At 54.0% G+C, this 14,884-nt stretch overlaps 3 protein-coding genes across 3 annotated transcripts in view; 2 read left to right on the top strand and 1 right to left on the bottom strand.

Annotated features, from left to right (window-relative positions):
* Positions 1–3,829, top strand: part of CSUI_008969 (ap2 domain transcription factor ap2viii-2) — a 5,353-nt gene extending 1,524 nt beyond the window's left edge. The window contains exon 1 of the mRNA XM_068069088.1: positions 1–3,829. This exon is cut by the window's left edge and continues 1,524 nt beyond it. Coding sequence (XP_067918938.1) covers positions 1–108 — 108 coding nt within the window. The 3' untranslated portion in view covers positions 109–3,829.
* A 2,677-nt stretch (positions 3,830–6,506) lies between these two features.
* Positions 6,507–13,834, bottom strand: CSUI_008968 (inosine-5 -monophosphate). Its single transcript, XM_068069087.1, has 10 exons — positions 13,483–13,834; positions 12,885–13,223; positions 12,262–12,400; positions 11,515–11,662; positions 10,950–11,290; positions 10,221–10,356; positions 9,556–9,663; positions 8,591–8,716; positions 7,557–8,176; positions 6,507–7,098 (listed from the first exon to the last, which is right to left on the bottom strand). The coding sequence occupies exons 2-10, from the start codon at positions 12,964–12,966 to the stop codon at positions 7,029–7,031; spliced, it is 1,770 nt and encodes a 589-aa protein (XP_067918937.1). The 5' UTR covers positions 12,967–13,223; positions 13,483–13,834; the 3' UTR covers positions 6,507–7,028.
* Positions 13,660–14,482, top strand: CSUI_008967 (uncharacterized protein). The gene has a single exon (XM_068069086.1). It carries the CDS (start codon positions 14,253–14,255, stop codon positions 14,436–14,438), a length of 186 nt encoding a protein of 61 aa, XP_067918936.1. The 5' UTR covers positions 13,660–14,252; the 3' UTR covers positions 14,439–14,482.
* The last annotated feature ends 402 nt before the right edge of the window (positions 14,483–14,884 follow it).

Below are 14,884 nucleotides of genomic sequence, written 5' to 3'. Positions count from 1 at the left end.
GGGCACACCGGGAGAAACGGAAGGGCCGGGGGACAAGAGAGGATTCTTGGAAGAAAACCAGAAACTGACCAAGGCGGGACGAACAGAGAGTCGTTCGAGCAGCGATGACAGTGATAGCAGCAGTGACGATAGCAGTGAGCCGAGTGATTCTTCTTCAAGCAGCAGTGACTCAAGCAGTAGTGATGATGAGTCACGTTCCCGAGAATCAAGAGATGAAGCAACGCGCCAACAGGTTGTGTCGTCGAGGACTGCTGGTGCAGCTGCCGTGCCAAATCTTCCGAAAGAGAGCCTCGTCAACGCAACGAAGAGACACGGGGAACAGGAAACTCGACGGCGAGTGCCCATGAGCCGCCGAGGTGCGAGGGAGGACGAAGGACCGTCAGGGGCCTCAGCGTCTTTCTCGTCGTCTGCGAAGAGCACCGGTCGCCGAAGGCCTTCAGCCGGCAGTCATGATGGAGGGGGAGCTGAGTCGCAGGCATTTGCAACAGGGACCTCACACCAGCCACCCTCATCGTCTGGGATGACGTCTCCCTCGTCTCCTGCCGTGCTTGCTCATCTCCCTTCGAATAGTGCACCTGTTTCAGCTTTCTCGATTGGTACCTCCTCGTTGCCTGCGGCCCCGGGGACTTCTTCACCCGGCGTCCCACCTCACTCCCCGGCCCAAGGGGTGGCGGCCCCGGGGGGCGTTGCAGAAGGTTCTGTTTCTCCCTCCCCGTCATCGTGTTCGCCTTCGCTGACTCCAGCGACGTCATCAAGTAAGCTGCTCTTGGGTGCTGCAGCAGAGGCAGCAGCCACAGCGGTGAACGGGCGTCGGATACCTTCCCCCTCCCAGCAGCAGCAGTCATCGGTTCCGTCGTCTTTCCGTGCTGGAGCGCATCAGACTCAGCCACGGCCGTCTTTCCCCGCTTCGCTTTCGCAACAGGCGGTCTCTGCTTTGATGGCGAACGCCTACGCAGCTGCAGCAGTTGCTGCCGCAGCAGGGCGGGGACCCCGGTCTGGCGCTCCTCCCCAGCAGTCGCCTCAAGGAGTTACCCCCGCAGGTGTGTTGTGTTTTGGACAGGGCGGTGGGAGTGGTGGGACCTCCGGTCCTAGGGCGGCGGCAGCTGGCCCATTGCTAGCGGACACAGCGTCTCGGCTTGCACATTCGCAGGCATGCATTGCGGCCGCCGCAGCAGCCTTACAGCAGCAGAAGCAGCTTCATGCACAGCAGCAGTTGCAGCAGCATTTACAGCAGCAGCTGCAGCATAGAGGTCTTCTGCCTCATATCGGTGCTGGCAGTAACCAAGCCCAATTGCAGGCGGTGACAGGCGGAGGAGTTGCGGAATCTGCAAGAGTTGGGACGGGACCAGAAGGAGGGAGGGTATCGCAGTTGCTGCAGTCTTCTCCCGGTGCTGCCTCGTTGTCGTCTGGGGGTGGGGCCCAGGCCTCACAAGCTGCAGACGTCGTTTCGCTTAGGGCGAAGCAGGCGTTGGTCCAGCTGCATCATCAGTTTCAGCTGCAGAAGCAGCAGTTGGAGGCGGCCGAAAAAAGAGCTAAGACAGCAGGAGGAAGCATTGGTAATCAGGTCTCCGCTGCTGTTGGACGAGCAGGTGACGGTTTCGGTCAGCAACAGACGACTGAGGGTGCTGCTCAACAAGGCACAAGGAGTGGGGCGACAGCTGGAGGGGCCGGATCTGTACGTGGGGGAGGGGGTATGTTGTTAGCGCCAGGCGCAGAGTTAGATCTACAACAGCGACAACAACTGCAGCAGCAGCTTCTTGCTGCAGTTGCGGCTGGTAGGGGCGGCGAGTTTTTAGCTGCACATAGGCAACAACAGCAACTCGCTTCTGTTGCAGCACAGCAGCAGCTGCAGCAAAGACTCAGACTGCAGCAACATGTCACAGCCGCTGCAGCGCAACAGCAACAGAGACTGCAGCAGCAACCACAGCCAAGGTAAACTGAAGGAGATGAGGATGTGATTCGTGGTGTTTCGCCAGGGTGACGGAGATGATTGCCTAGTTCGACGATTTTTTTCAGGAAGATCTCGCTGTCAGTGGCTCGCATTACTCACTACTCAGAACGGACTTCCGGTGAAGGAAGGCGCTGCGCCACTGGTCTGAACTCGTACGTGTGGGGCGGCGTTACTCTCACCCAAGTCTCGTAATATGTCAGCCGCGCGTAAGAGACAGCAGAGTAGGGATATACTCTGTACAGCATTTCTCGCTGTTATCTCAGGCATGACAGTGATATCTTGAGGCTCGTGGGAGTGTCGCCGCCTTTCCGTGTACATTTCGTTCCTCCCGTTTCGTAAGGGGACCGGTCCGTGGCTGTCTACATATTTGTTGAGCTGAAACTGTCCGTGTTGAGAGTCTTGGTCGAGTGTGGTTCTGGGGCTGGCTCTCTTTTTCTCGTTCTACGGTTCTTGTAACTGCTTAAAGACGGGAATGGTCGTAGACTTTTTAAGGGAAAGACGTGAGTGCATAAGAAGGGCTTGTCATTCGAAGATAGATAGATTGTGCGGCGTCTCCACACGCGGGGAGGGTGGGTGAGTGGCTTGATAATCAGGTCTGCTCCTCCAGCTTTTTTTTCAACAGTGCGTGGTAGCTTTTGCATTCACATGTGTTTGATTGAGTGTAGTGGGAGAGAGAGGAAACATAGCGGTGGTCGACTGTCGGCGTCACAGGAAAACGAATGCTTTCTTTGCTCGAGGTTACAATATTTGTTGCCGGGGATGAAAGCCCGTATCGACCGCGCCGTGGTTCGTGCAGTGCGGGGAGACGCGCCTTCACAGGCGTCGGTAGTAAGGTGCAAACAACGGTTGCGTGCGCGGACGAGAGCCGATAAAAGAAAGATTGGTTCTCCTATCAACAGTCAGGGGGCGCTTGCGCGCCACGCTGATAGAGTTCAGCGAGCGTATGCGTCCGGTGTGGCGCCGCCTTGGAGAAGTAGTTGGAGGTAAAAATTCTCTTTTCAGCTACTGTGTCGGAGAGGAGCGGAAAAGTTGGCGGACGTCATACCGCCACCTCTTGTGGATGACAGAGGACACGGGCTGTGGCGTCTCTCGGGCATGCTGTAAACTGGTTCTGGTTTAGCACGGTAGATGTCATGTGGTTTGCGCCAGCAGCGGTGGACGTGCATACGGTGCTTTGCTGGCACACCTGCCTTGAAGGACGACGTATCCTGGTGATGTACAGGCCTGGCCACGGCCCGTCACGGCGGCTAAACACGCAGTGTTAGACAGGACAGCGACTTACTTCTCTGCAACGCTTTAATGTGGAGGCACCGTCGGATCCGGTGATGAATTGCTCGTAGGCAGCTGTCCTAGTTTTTGTTCGGTCTCAGATCTATTCTCACGGAAGTAGTGCACCTCTTGGTGCGCCAGTGGATGATGGAAAGAACGGCGACACGCTTTCAGCGGAGCAGCGCGTTTGACGGACGGAGCGAATGTGCGTGTACCATGTTACTACTTGGTGAAAGGACCCACCTATCAGAAGGGGAGCGTGTTCGAAGAGAGAGAAGTTTGTTGTGTGATGGTTGAGACCTGTGTGTGTACACTTAACACACAGCTCGCAACAGGGGAATGCAAAAGTACGGAACGTCGGGGGGTCTTCAGTGCCTTCTTGGACTGATGTTCATTCCGATATTCTCTTTGCAGACAATGCTGCCGTACTCTTGAGATTGTCGTCTTCTGTTTTTTTAAGACCCATTTTCTCCGAATGTGTTTCTGCGAGTACCTCACTCAAGTATATCTAGACCTGACTGGATAGCAGACACGTCGCTGTGCGTGCGGGTCCTCGAACTGCAGAAATTCGAATCGTTCAATAGCTTAGAAGCCGTTGTGGGCTAGTGCTTTCCACCTCGTGTTGTTGCCTTTCTTTTCTTCAGCTTAGCACGTTGAGAATCATCTGTGATCAATGCTGCACTGTTACAGCGAGACGAGACATGTCATTCGGTTAGTGAGCAGCCCGAGTGGTTTGTTTTCGAAAAGATGATGCATTCACTACCTGCGTGCTGAAGGGCTCACGAGGGAGTACTTGAGCGCAGTCGCACGATGGCTTCAGGTTTGTATGCAGGACTATACTGTATATGACGAGCAGTCGAAGCCGGTCCTGCAGGTGTCAAGCTTCACAACTCTTCTGGTTCCGGGCACGAGAGCGGCACAAAGCGGCCCAGATAATTTATCGGGACAGCCAGTTTGCAGGCGCTACAGTCGGTATGCACAAAAGGCAGAGATCTCGTGGGAGCAGGCTGGTGAGTTACGCCTCTTGTGCATCTGCCGTTGAAGATCAGTAACTGCGATAACCTGTACGCTGCACGCTGACAGCAGGTAGACCTGTCAGCCAGTATGTAAACTCACTTCTCCCGAGAGTAAGGCGGGCCCGTCGCGCGAGTCTGAAGAGGTAGACAATGTAACTCTTCCGTTACCGGGTACGGTTGCTTGTGTGCTTTTGTGCGCGCTTGTCGCCTTCCGAGAGAATTACGCAGGGACACTGTGTGTCCTTCGCTTAGGTCTTGTCACGCTCTCGGCCGCGGGGTCAACTCCCCCGCACAGCGGACCGTGAAGTGCGGCTCTGCTTTCTTTCTGATGTGATTTTATTTCCAAAACGCGAGCGCCATGGTCAAGCTACCTTAAAAGTGAAGCTGTTGCTCTGCCTGAAAACCCAATGACACGCGTGGTTCTCAAACCAGTACCCCGGCGCGGGCCTAAGGAGAACAAATGAGCACGGCTGGAGGCAGCGCGGGCGTCTAGGCCGCCTTCGAAAGCAACTGTTATACACTCTGAGGAACTGGCCTGATCGCGATGTAGCAAAAGAGAGATGTTTGTACCATACCTCGCTATTTTAATGAGGTCATCCACCTCTTGCCAGTCACGTTAGTATGCCCGACCACATAGAAGGTCCGGGCGACCGATGCCGCACGTCCTAGCCTACCCCCCCCAACTTCTAGATCACAGAGTTGTTTGTCGTGTCCGCCCCGGACTGGGGGATAGCTGCGGTCTGCTTTGATTCAGAATCCCTGAAATGCCTTCTCAAGTCGCGCTGGAAGCCCTGCCATGGGGGCCCAGCTTCGAAGAGAAGCGGGCCAGCCGGACTGTACACCCGTCGTCGCGGGACCTCTGGGATTCTAGCATGAACGCTTCTTTCGAGGTGCATTGCTCTAATGAGTCTGGAACCCGGGACGTTCCGCTAACACGGCAACCGCATGGAAGGACGCGTAACGCTTCCAGTCCGCACTGAGGGGCCGTCCAGATCACAACGGAAGGAGACCCTGGCAGTTGAGTTGGCGCTTGGAAGACCGGTGAAGAGGAAGCTGAGTCTTAGGTCTTCGCCTTGGCGACTGTTCATTACCGCCGGCTGATTATCACCAACGGTGCAGTGAAACTCCCCGCAACGCAGTGTGGAGAGCCTAGAGAGTGATGCCAGATGAGCCTCTCGATGGACGGAGATTCGCGCATTCGCTTCGCTTACTAGGGCCACAGCTTTCATGCGTACGTACCGAGGGATACTGAACAAGCATCGGATGATGCAGCTCGTCTGAATGAATTGCTGGAGGCACTAAGCCAACCTTCACGTAGTGTGATTCTACATGCCGCTAGTGAGGCTGGGGAAGAAGCGCGGGTGAGCCATGAAAGGGTGATTCACTGCGGGGAGCGGATTGTCACTCAAGGGCGGTTTTCATGTGATATTACACGTGAAATTGTCCTCCCTCCTGTACGTGAGCGTCCCCGTGAACTAAGGTTTTGTTTCGGGTATTAGAGAACGTCGCGGGACTGTGATCACTCGGGTCCCGATGGTTTCAGACCAGCCTTGCTGAAGGTGAGGCAGAATAAAACTCAACCTCGGGAATCGCTGGCAGTTATTCGACTGATGAATTATCACACTGGATATCTCTGTGGCGGAAAACTACAGAACCATATATGCGCACGAATAGGGGGTATCTATGTGAGCGAGAGCAGCGCTCACCTCGATGATGTGAACTCCCGCTCTCGTTCCTCTACCGCAGACCCTCAAGCGCAGAAGTCCAGTTTTAGGACGTCGTGATCTTGTCGGGATCTCGAGTATAGGACAGTGCCCACTGAGATGAGAACACCAATAGTGTGAAGGATGGGAGCCGGGGAGGGACAGGGGCTCCATGATCGGGAAGGCTTGAAAATGCTGCTGAGAGCACCAAGAGGACTTCACCACGGAAGTAGAACTACTACTGCTTTTGTGACTGACCAGTTTGTCCGGTGACTCCAAGTATGCATAGAACTGTGCTGATTCTAAACCTGAGTGATCATTAACCGCCAACCGTCTGAGTGAGAATGATTATACTTTTTCTGACCTGTGGCGGAAGACAAAACACACAGTCCGGGGGGTCGGCCGACACCGGTGGGAACCAGTGTTCGGAGCCACGTCCGGTTAGGCGTGTGTTTCCATTCTAAGACGAGAGCCGCCACAGTTGATCGGGCCAACCAGAAGAAAACAAGCCAATGGCACACAGCCTAATAATGTACACCTGGATCTCCCCCCTGCATGTAGTAGCTTCTTCCATGAAACTACTACCTGTAGCCCCCGACAACCCGGCCAAGCCATAAACGTGAACGGACACCAACAGGGGACCAGCCATTTAACCACAGGGGGTGACGTGGTCAAACAGACGCGGACGCTGCACGCCCGAGTCCCGCCAAACACACATTCAGACGAATGTATGCTCGGCCGTTGAATAGCTCTGCACTCGCGCGTGAAACTCCAGTGAGACACTACTGCTGATGACCTAGTACTCGTCCAGGACTAACGCAGACGTTCCTGCCTCTCCAGCTAACCGGCAGCTGTCCCTTCAGATCCGACGTGTTGCAGGCCAATGTGTCCGCTTCGTGACAATCGTGGGGTAGCCAAAACTAATCCTCTTCATTCCCGTAGTTGGCCTAGGACCAGGCTTCATAAATTGACGAGGACAGAAAGGCAGAAACAAGAAACATCAGAAACCGCGAAAGAGTCCGGATAGTCGACATGTTCTTGCTTCCGAAGGCAAGGCTGCCGGTTACTGGCCTCCAAAAAAAAACAGAATTAGGCCCACAGCTTCCGATCAAAACTGTGAAGGTCATGGACGTCGCCTTCTCGCTGAGCCGCACCCGATCTGGAGAAACAGACAATCAGAATGAAGACAGGAAACCCGAGACAAACCAATTAACCTCTGCACGATGAAAGCGCCTCGCCGACGCATTCCATCCTGCTTCCCGCGCGCGCGGCTTTTCGGCACAGGGAACAACAAGGTAACTGACCCGGCGGGCGCTGCGGTGCCAGGCACACGGTGGTCAGAAGGCAACCTCCAGGGCGTTTTTAAACTGTCGGTCTGTCAGAGCGGTTCTACAGACGGCCCTGAACCCGTGAAGAAACCATGGGAGCCTGCCGAAATACTGGCATCAAAGAGCATCAATCACCGGATGCGTCCGAAGACGTGGTGCGTCCAAAAGACCTAATGTACATGCCCAGGACAAGTAAAAAACGCGAGTTTTCACGTGGACAAGACCTGCGTACAGTGTGTTTGCTGGGCCCGTGTTTGTGAAAGGACGGTGACCACTGGACTCCACTCACCTGACATCGAAATGCACGTCTCCGGCATAGAGCCCATTGTGAAGGTCCTGGATCGTGCGAACGCCCGCGTCTTGCATGCCGTGTTTGACACCCTGAATGACGTAAGGAATGAGTTGCATGACACTTCCTTTGTCCACTACGCAGCCACTAACCCCCTGCGCTACCTTGATACCCTGACCGTCAGCGAAGTAACGGGCAGCAGACCCAGTATCGTTGTCTCTGGTCGAAGGCGGCGTTATTCTGGGAGTGGCTGCAAGAGGGGAAAGTTCCCCGTGTCCTGCCATAATTAGAGACTTAGGACTTGGTGAAGAAGACAGTTCTGAGGAGGCTCTACCATCCCTGAACGACACAGAGGATGTGGACGCTTGCGTGCTCCGCCCTTCGTCTTCGCACCCAGAGACATCCCTTCTGTCCTTGCCGGATGGTGTGTCACAAGGTGTCGTCGCTGCCGTCGCCGCCGCTCCTGCCCGCTTTGCTCCAGATCGCATCGCATCTAAACTTCCCATCCCCCTATACGTCTTTACTCGCACTCCGTTCATGAAATAGTAGTCCCCAGGGGCTTCTTCAGTGCCCGCCAGCATCGAACCGACCATCACTGAGCTAGCGCCCAACGCAAGAGCCTGAACATTTTGCCACCCCAGCAGACAATCCCCGACCGCAGGAATCATTTGACACATAGGATGGTATGAATCGTGGCCTGCGTGTGCCCGGCCTCATTAGGTGCGAATGATGCTCGGAAATATACATGCATGACGAGGGAGCCTTTTATTTACACACTACTGTACATGCCGTTCTTACCAGCGCTCAAGTGGGAACGCAGACTCCCTCAAAGGGAGAATGAAGACACGAGGCGTGCAAACGTAACGGAGAACAGCAAATAGATACGTGGATAGACAACCCTATGCAGGTAGCACTGTCGCGACCTCTGCGAACAAAACGGCGAACAGCTAGCTTGAGAACAGCGAAGAACGGAGATTCACATTAGAGATATGGCCGAATTCGGACGCAAGAAGCACCAGAACGCGGCTGCTCACCTTCATGACGTGCCCGGAGTTCTGAATGCCCCCGTCGGCAATGCAAGGCACGTTCGCCACCTCCCGGGCGTACTTGCTAACGTGATACACTGCAGTCGCCTGTGCGCGCCCCACCGCACATACCACCTGCCGTCAAAGCCACAACCATAGAATCACCCAAATCTGCAGGGGTACGCTTGCACCACGTGAACTTCCATTGTAAAGACGACATGCGGAAGACGGCTCCTGTGGTCCTTAATCAGGTAACCGTCGACCGGGTGTTGTCGGGGCACTGACTACCCCAGATTTGCGCAAGAGATGACTCCCGGCTGCGACTAGAAGCACGTATGAGCCCAGTTCCCCCAGAACATACCCTTTTTACGACAATATTATTACGTTAAGTGGCACCTCCGAAGGCGAGACTGCCCGACTGGAGTCGAACGCCATCACAGTTCGCACACCGACTCAATACACTTTTCGGTCTACCTCATGCCTCATCGCGTGCGGCGAGAACACTTCTATTACCACAGTCGGTTTGCTACCTGTCCTCGTGCACAAGAATCGAAGATAATCTGCCCTGCTACCCCGTACTTGATCCGGAGAGCACAACTAGAAATACAGCATTGAACTACGCTAATGACACCGCCGAACTTGCGAGATTGGTACTCTGTGAAGCTGTACTAGTTTCGAAGTGTTTCACAAAACCCTTTGCACGCGTCATTGCTCCGCAGCAGCAAAGACGCTCTATACACACACCTGCACAAACTCAAGCAGGTTGGCGCTGATAGGCCGTGAAAAATGTGACTTGAGTTATGAGGCAAATGCTCACTATTAAGTCACGAAGTCATGCCCTTGCTGATAAGTAGTACGGCTTTCTTGGTGCGACACTTATACATACCTGTTGTCCCCCAACCAAGGGTTTGCACGCGGGGACACGATCAATATAAATGGAGTGGCAAAATCCGAAAAAGTGTCCGACGTCATACCTGCGTGGTGCAAATGGAGCCACTTCCCATCCCGATGCGAAGACCATCAGCGCCCGCATCGATAAGGCTCTTCGCCTGTCGCGCAGTAACCACGTTTCCGCCGATGATCTGATCGAGCACGCGCACGCATTGAAAAAAAAAAAGGCTGTGTGCGCTTTCAGAGACTTGGTACCCCGTAAGTGCCTAGCGCTACGTGACCTCGTGCCTCTCGAAACGACGGGCTGATGATCTGTTCTCAAGCACACTTGATCCCGACCACCATCGAAGTTTGGTGCGTTGCCGGGTAAATCGCAATCTTCCAGGAACGAGAGCTGCACCCCTATACGCGTGAGACACAAAGAAAAAAGCCTCTTCGTCGAGGACCTACACCGGCTATCCGAACAGCAATCCTCCCGGTGCATACGAGCACGGGTGTGGAACAGTGAGTAAACATGAAGCAGTATGTGGAACGAAAAAGGAGTGTCCTACATCACCGATACAACGGTGTCCTGAATGACTGCCCAATACATGTGATGTGTTTTCAGTTTGCTGCGCCACAACACCGCTCGCGTTTCTATTTTGAAGTGAAGGGGAGATGGATGGGGGGCGGGAATAAGCAGACGTGTATCCACCGCTGCAGTTGGCACTATCGAAGCTTGTTCAGGGCCTTACGAAAAAAAACCCACCTGGATGTTGGGATGCGCAGCTTTCAGGCGTTTGATCAAATCGATCTGGTAGATGGAGTCGCCCTGGCTGCTGTCGACGACAAGCACGTCTGTGCCCGCCTCGTAAAGGGCTCGCGCGCGCTCCACGTCCGCCGGCCTTCAAAGAGAAACCAGCACGCATCGTGTACATGTTCTACCGTACCTACGGGAACCCCGACTGCGAAGCCGCTGAGTCTCGTCCCCAGCTTACGAGATGGTCAGTTTTGTGGCTTCAGCAGAACTTTCCAGGTGAAAGTAAGTACTGGGCTGCGGGTGCAACCTCTTTACAGTGGGAAAGGGTGGATAGAGAAGTGTCACTCGAAGAGACCCCCAACAGTGCTCCAAGTGCCGTTGCACTTGCATCCGGATCTCGTGGCTGTTAACTGATAGCAACATACAGCCTTGCACTAAGGCTCATCCGATTCGACTGTGCCAGCTTGTTTCTAGCACCGGCCACCAGGTGATGTGGAACACAAAGAAAAAAAAACCGTTACCGATCACCGCCGCGACCTTCTGCCTGATATGGTTGAAGGCCCCCCGTGCCAAGTTGTAATAGAAGCGCGATCCGTACTCCCCTGCACACCGGGAAATATTCTGAAGTGTTTCAAGGACTGCTTGTTTTTGCTCTCCCGCACAGCTAGCTACCGCTTCGGCTGTGGAGGGTGAGTGAAGGCAGGAATACAGTTGATATCCCGGTTGTGGAATGCTTACTTGGTGGAGATAGCTGCGCCCACGAGAAGCTGTTTGTTCTCATCTTTAGAAGCCAGAGGAAACTCGCGGTTCTTCTTCAAGTCGTTACGAGAGATCAATGCCACCAACTCATACTTGTCGTTGACAATAGGAAGTTTGCCCTTCTTCGACTCGCGTAGAATGTTGTTGGCATCCGCGAGCTGGATTGGCTCGTACCCAACAATGAGATCAGATGTCATAATCTCGTGCAGTGGAGTGTGACGATCCAAGATGAAATCAATGTCTCGGCTTGTCACGATGCCGCGCAACTGGCCTCCCAGCGTGCCTGTGTCTGTGACAGGCACCGAGCTGTAGCCGTAACGCTGCAAAAACAACACGAAAAATAACAGAAACTTTCCGGGAGGATGCGACTCAGGGACTCACGGCTACGAACACATGTGAACGCATCTATTGTGCAAACGCATGTACTCTTGAACAAACGGCAGTGGGGCTCATAACTTCCTGACTTCATTTGACACTGCGAAATACATCAGCTGGCACCGCTACTACTGGACTACAGATGATGCAATGTGTTCGAGAGTTATACCTCTTTGATGCGGTCGACGTCAGCGACAGTGTCCGTCGGTCTCAAGACAAAGGGATCGAGAATGAAGCCGTTTTCGTATCGCTTGACCTTCTTCACTTGCTGCACTTGACGCTGAATATCCATGTTGTTGTGAATCACTCCAATGCCGCTGGAGAAAACAAATACAAACACCCACAGCACAATTCGGGGCGGGGTCATAGAACAGCCATACAAGTCCGTGCCCTTTCCCCTCCATGGCCGATCTCGGGTGCGAATAAAAGTCGAACACGAACCGCCCGTCCAAGCTGAGAAGGCTGTGAAAGCAGCTGACCAAGGTATAGTCCAAAAATGTTAGGTGTGTATGCCTAGAACAACTGCACTCCTTGCCTTCACTTTACTGACTCTTCATGTTGTGTTACCTCGGTGTCTGTATTTGCAGCGCTCTATCACCTGGGTTCCCGAGGTTATACTATAGTTACTCAACCAGACAGGCGCAACGTGGGGCGGCCTCGCAACTACTGAGGAAAAACTGCTCTCCTACAAGCCTGCCCACCACTACCAGCCGCATACGAACAGGTGTGCAGAAGTGTCCTTGGCAGATGCGGTGAACTGCTTTTCTTAAATAAATTATCACAGCGGTAATCTACTATGGAGCGGAGATGACACCCTGAACTGCCTAACACGCATAAGCCGTTGGTTCCGAGAAAAGACTATACATATCCTCCTTGGTCCGTCTAATCTACTACACCAGCTACCTCTTCTTCTTACCCCATGAGAGCGCAACCGATAGCCATGCGGTGCTCTGTGACGGTATCCATGGGTGACGAAATGATGGGAGTCCGCAGCTGAAGGGTCTTCGTTAGTCGGCTCGTCGTGTCGACGTCCCCTACTCCGAAACTAATATGCCCTGTAAAGACGTATGTACCCCATCAGAGGAGCGCACACCCAAGAATGTTCAAAGACGCCAGCGCATGCAAAAACGACTGAAGACAAGGAAAACACGGGACAACTTTCCGTGGCCAAGAGGACAGAAGTCCTCACTGGAACTGATCTTTTACCTCCGGCCCAAGTACGTTCCGTCCTCGCGTACATGACTAGCACTTACTATACTGAGACACAGATACACATGACGCATCTGCTGCAGCCGTCCAGCGAATTTTAGCCGGCGCGCACGTGGAATCAGGGTAGTTGACTGTGCAGTGCCACCCACACGTTCTGGTCCTCCTGCCGTGACGGACAGGCGAAGGAGGAATACTGCCAGTCCGCCTCGGGGGCCATGCACAAAACTGACTGCAGCTCGCCGTCCAGCTAGTGCACATGCCTTGAAGTATCCCCTCAGTTAAAAACGACTCAAGCAGAACAGCATGACGCGAAAACGGCGCTTCGGTTACCTGGCATGATAATGATGTCATCGTAGGTGAAGCCAAACACCGTCGAGCCGAACACCTTTTCCGCGTTCCACCCGTCCGCCATCTTGCCGAGACGCGAAAAAGGACGGGACGTCAAACAAAAGGAAGACCGCAGACACGCCGATGAAGAGGAGGTACCCCGTAAGTATATGGAGAGGCGCAGCGTCTTCCGTATCAGCAGACCAGTGGTTGCGATGTGCGCAACAGCCCGCAGCTTCTCCAACAATGGGCGCTCTTCTCCCGTCTTCACCTGGTTCCAGGTCTTCCGCGGAGTCGCAGCTTCTGACGAAGACACGTAGAGCGATGTCAGACTGAGCACCTCTACAGGAAAGCCGAGGTAGCAGACAAGAGACAAAAATTGGTGGTGACCGAGTTCCACCAGGAATCACGCTTTCCCAGGGCTGGATTTTTCGCGCAGGTGGGCCTACGGCTGGGACGACACAAAATATAGCCGCGGGCTACCTCCTCTGTCTGGAAGCGCGCCTTTGGCACACAACCACTGACACCGAGGAACAAACTAAAACAGATGAAGGTAAACAAGCGAGACACCCGAACACGGACCGAAAGATATTTGACTCACCAAGCGGCCTACGAGCCCCGCCAGCACGCACGTGCTCTGTCGCCCCGATCCTAGCATGCGCTACAGGAGAATCGATTCAAAGGGTCACCAATCGAAGGCGTTCCAAAATCGGCTGCTTCCCGAAGTCCCCGCCGTGTATCGACCATATATGCACGAGCCTCCTGGAAAGTAGGTTATTTTAAAATGGTGATAGAAACAAATCGCTCCCCCAAAAGAACTTCGTGCTGACCGTGGCGCGCATGCAATCAGAACGGCACGAACAGCATCCCGCCTGCTGCAGGCCTGTGTGTGGGAAGAACTCTAAGAAAAGGATACGGTGTTCGTGGCGCGGCAAAACGCGCTTCTAGATTCCTGCAATCAGCGCTTCTTATCGCTTTCGCGCCGGTCTTCTCAGTGAGGCGTTGATCCGCTTTCTGGACCCAGGATTCTCATACTGAGGGGAGAGCGGGGTTATTGGGGAGAGCACCCGCGGTGTTTTAGCGCTGTTTCTGTTTTGTGCATGCCTTTGTCGGGCTTGAGACGTTAGAACAGTGGAACACCACTTCCTCATTTTTTCGCGCAACCCTTCTCCTACAACAATTCCGCATTTTGCCGCTGCGAAGTTCTGTTTAGGCGACATTCCGCGTAATTTCGGGGTACAAGGCTTTTCCTGTTTTTCTTTCGGCGTCAGATAATACTCCTTCTTAACTCGACCCGGGTATCTCACTGTAAACGACTCTTCTCCCCCTGCCATACCACAGCATCGGCATCCCCCGCTCTGCGCGGGTTTGATGAACGAGAGGAGAAAAGCGTATCTCGAGTATCATACCTCTTGTCACTCCTTTGCCGCCTCTCTAGCCCTCCTCTCCCTGATTCAGTACTACTCTGTCGGCTACAGCTTCTTTCAGTACAGCTCCGTCACGTTAGATCGTCTTCGCGCTGCGACTTTGCTGTTCTATCATCTTTTGCGACAATGAATATCGATCCGAACCTTTTCAAGAAGCTCGGGGGTGTTGGTGCAGGGCTGCTCGCAACTGCTGCTGGCGGCATCGCACTTTTCAATCACTCTCTGTACAATGGTAAGTCCCCTCTATTCTTTCAGGGAAGCCTGCTGCCGAACGTAGAATGGTGTATCCTCTTCCGGATATCTCGGCCGAGCGCGAATGTATCTGCGCTTCGGAAAACGGCAGACGTCTGCACTACCACTGGGCCCTTCAAAAAGCTGCGCTCTCGGGAGATTCAAGGTCACAGTTCTTGGCTTCCTCTAAGACGCTAGTCAGTATCGTTGTCCGTGTTGCCCACACGTGGGGGCTGTTTCACTTTCAGCGGGTCGATTCTTCAGCGGCAGCACTACCGGACTACCCAGCAGAGCGCGCCTAAGACTACTAGCACACCGCTGGTCACCTCAAGAAAGCGTAGGAGG

Source organism: Cystoisospora suis (genome assembly GCF_002600585.1).
Source record: "Cystoisospora suis strain Wien I chromosome Unknown contig_5187, whole genome shotgun sequence".
Classification (NCBI taxonomy): Eukaryota; Apicomplexa; class Conoidasida; order Eucoccidiorida; family Sarcocystidae; genus Cystoisospora; species Cystoisospora suis.
This window is presented reverse-complemented; position numbering and strand designations above follow the sequence as displayed.

Coding starts and splice junctions, on each gene's coding strand:
- CSUI_008968 (XM_068069087.1), bottom strand. CDS start 12,966: ATGGCGGACGGGTGGAACGCGGAAAAGGTGTTCGGCTCGACGGTGTTT. Junction 10,357..10,949: donor GGCGCAGCTATCTCCACCAA/GTAAGCATTCCA, acceptor TTCTCTTTGAAG/GCCGGCGGACGTGGAGCGCG. Junction 9,664..10,220: donor CTGCGCATCCCAACATCCAG/GTGGGTTTTTTT, acceptor GTGCTCGATCAG/ATCATCGGCGGAAACGTGGT.
- CSUI_008967 (XM_068069086.1), top strand. CDS start 14,253: ATGAACGAGAGGAGAAAAGCGTATCTCGAGTATCATACCTCTTGTCAC.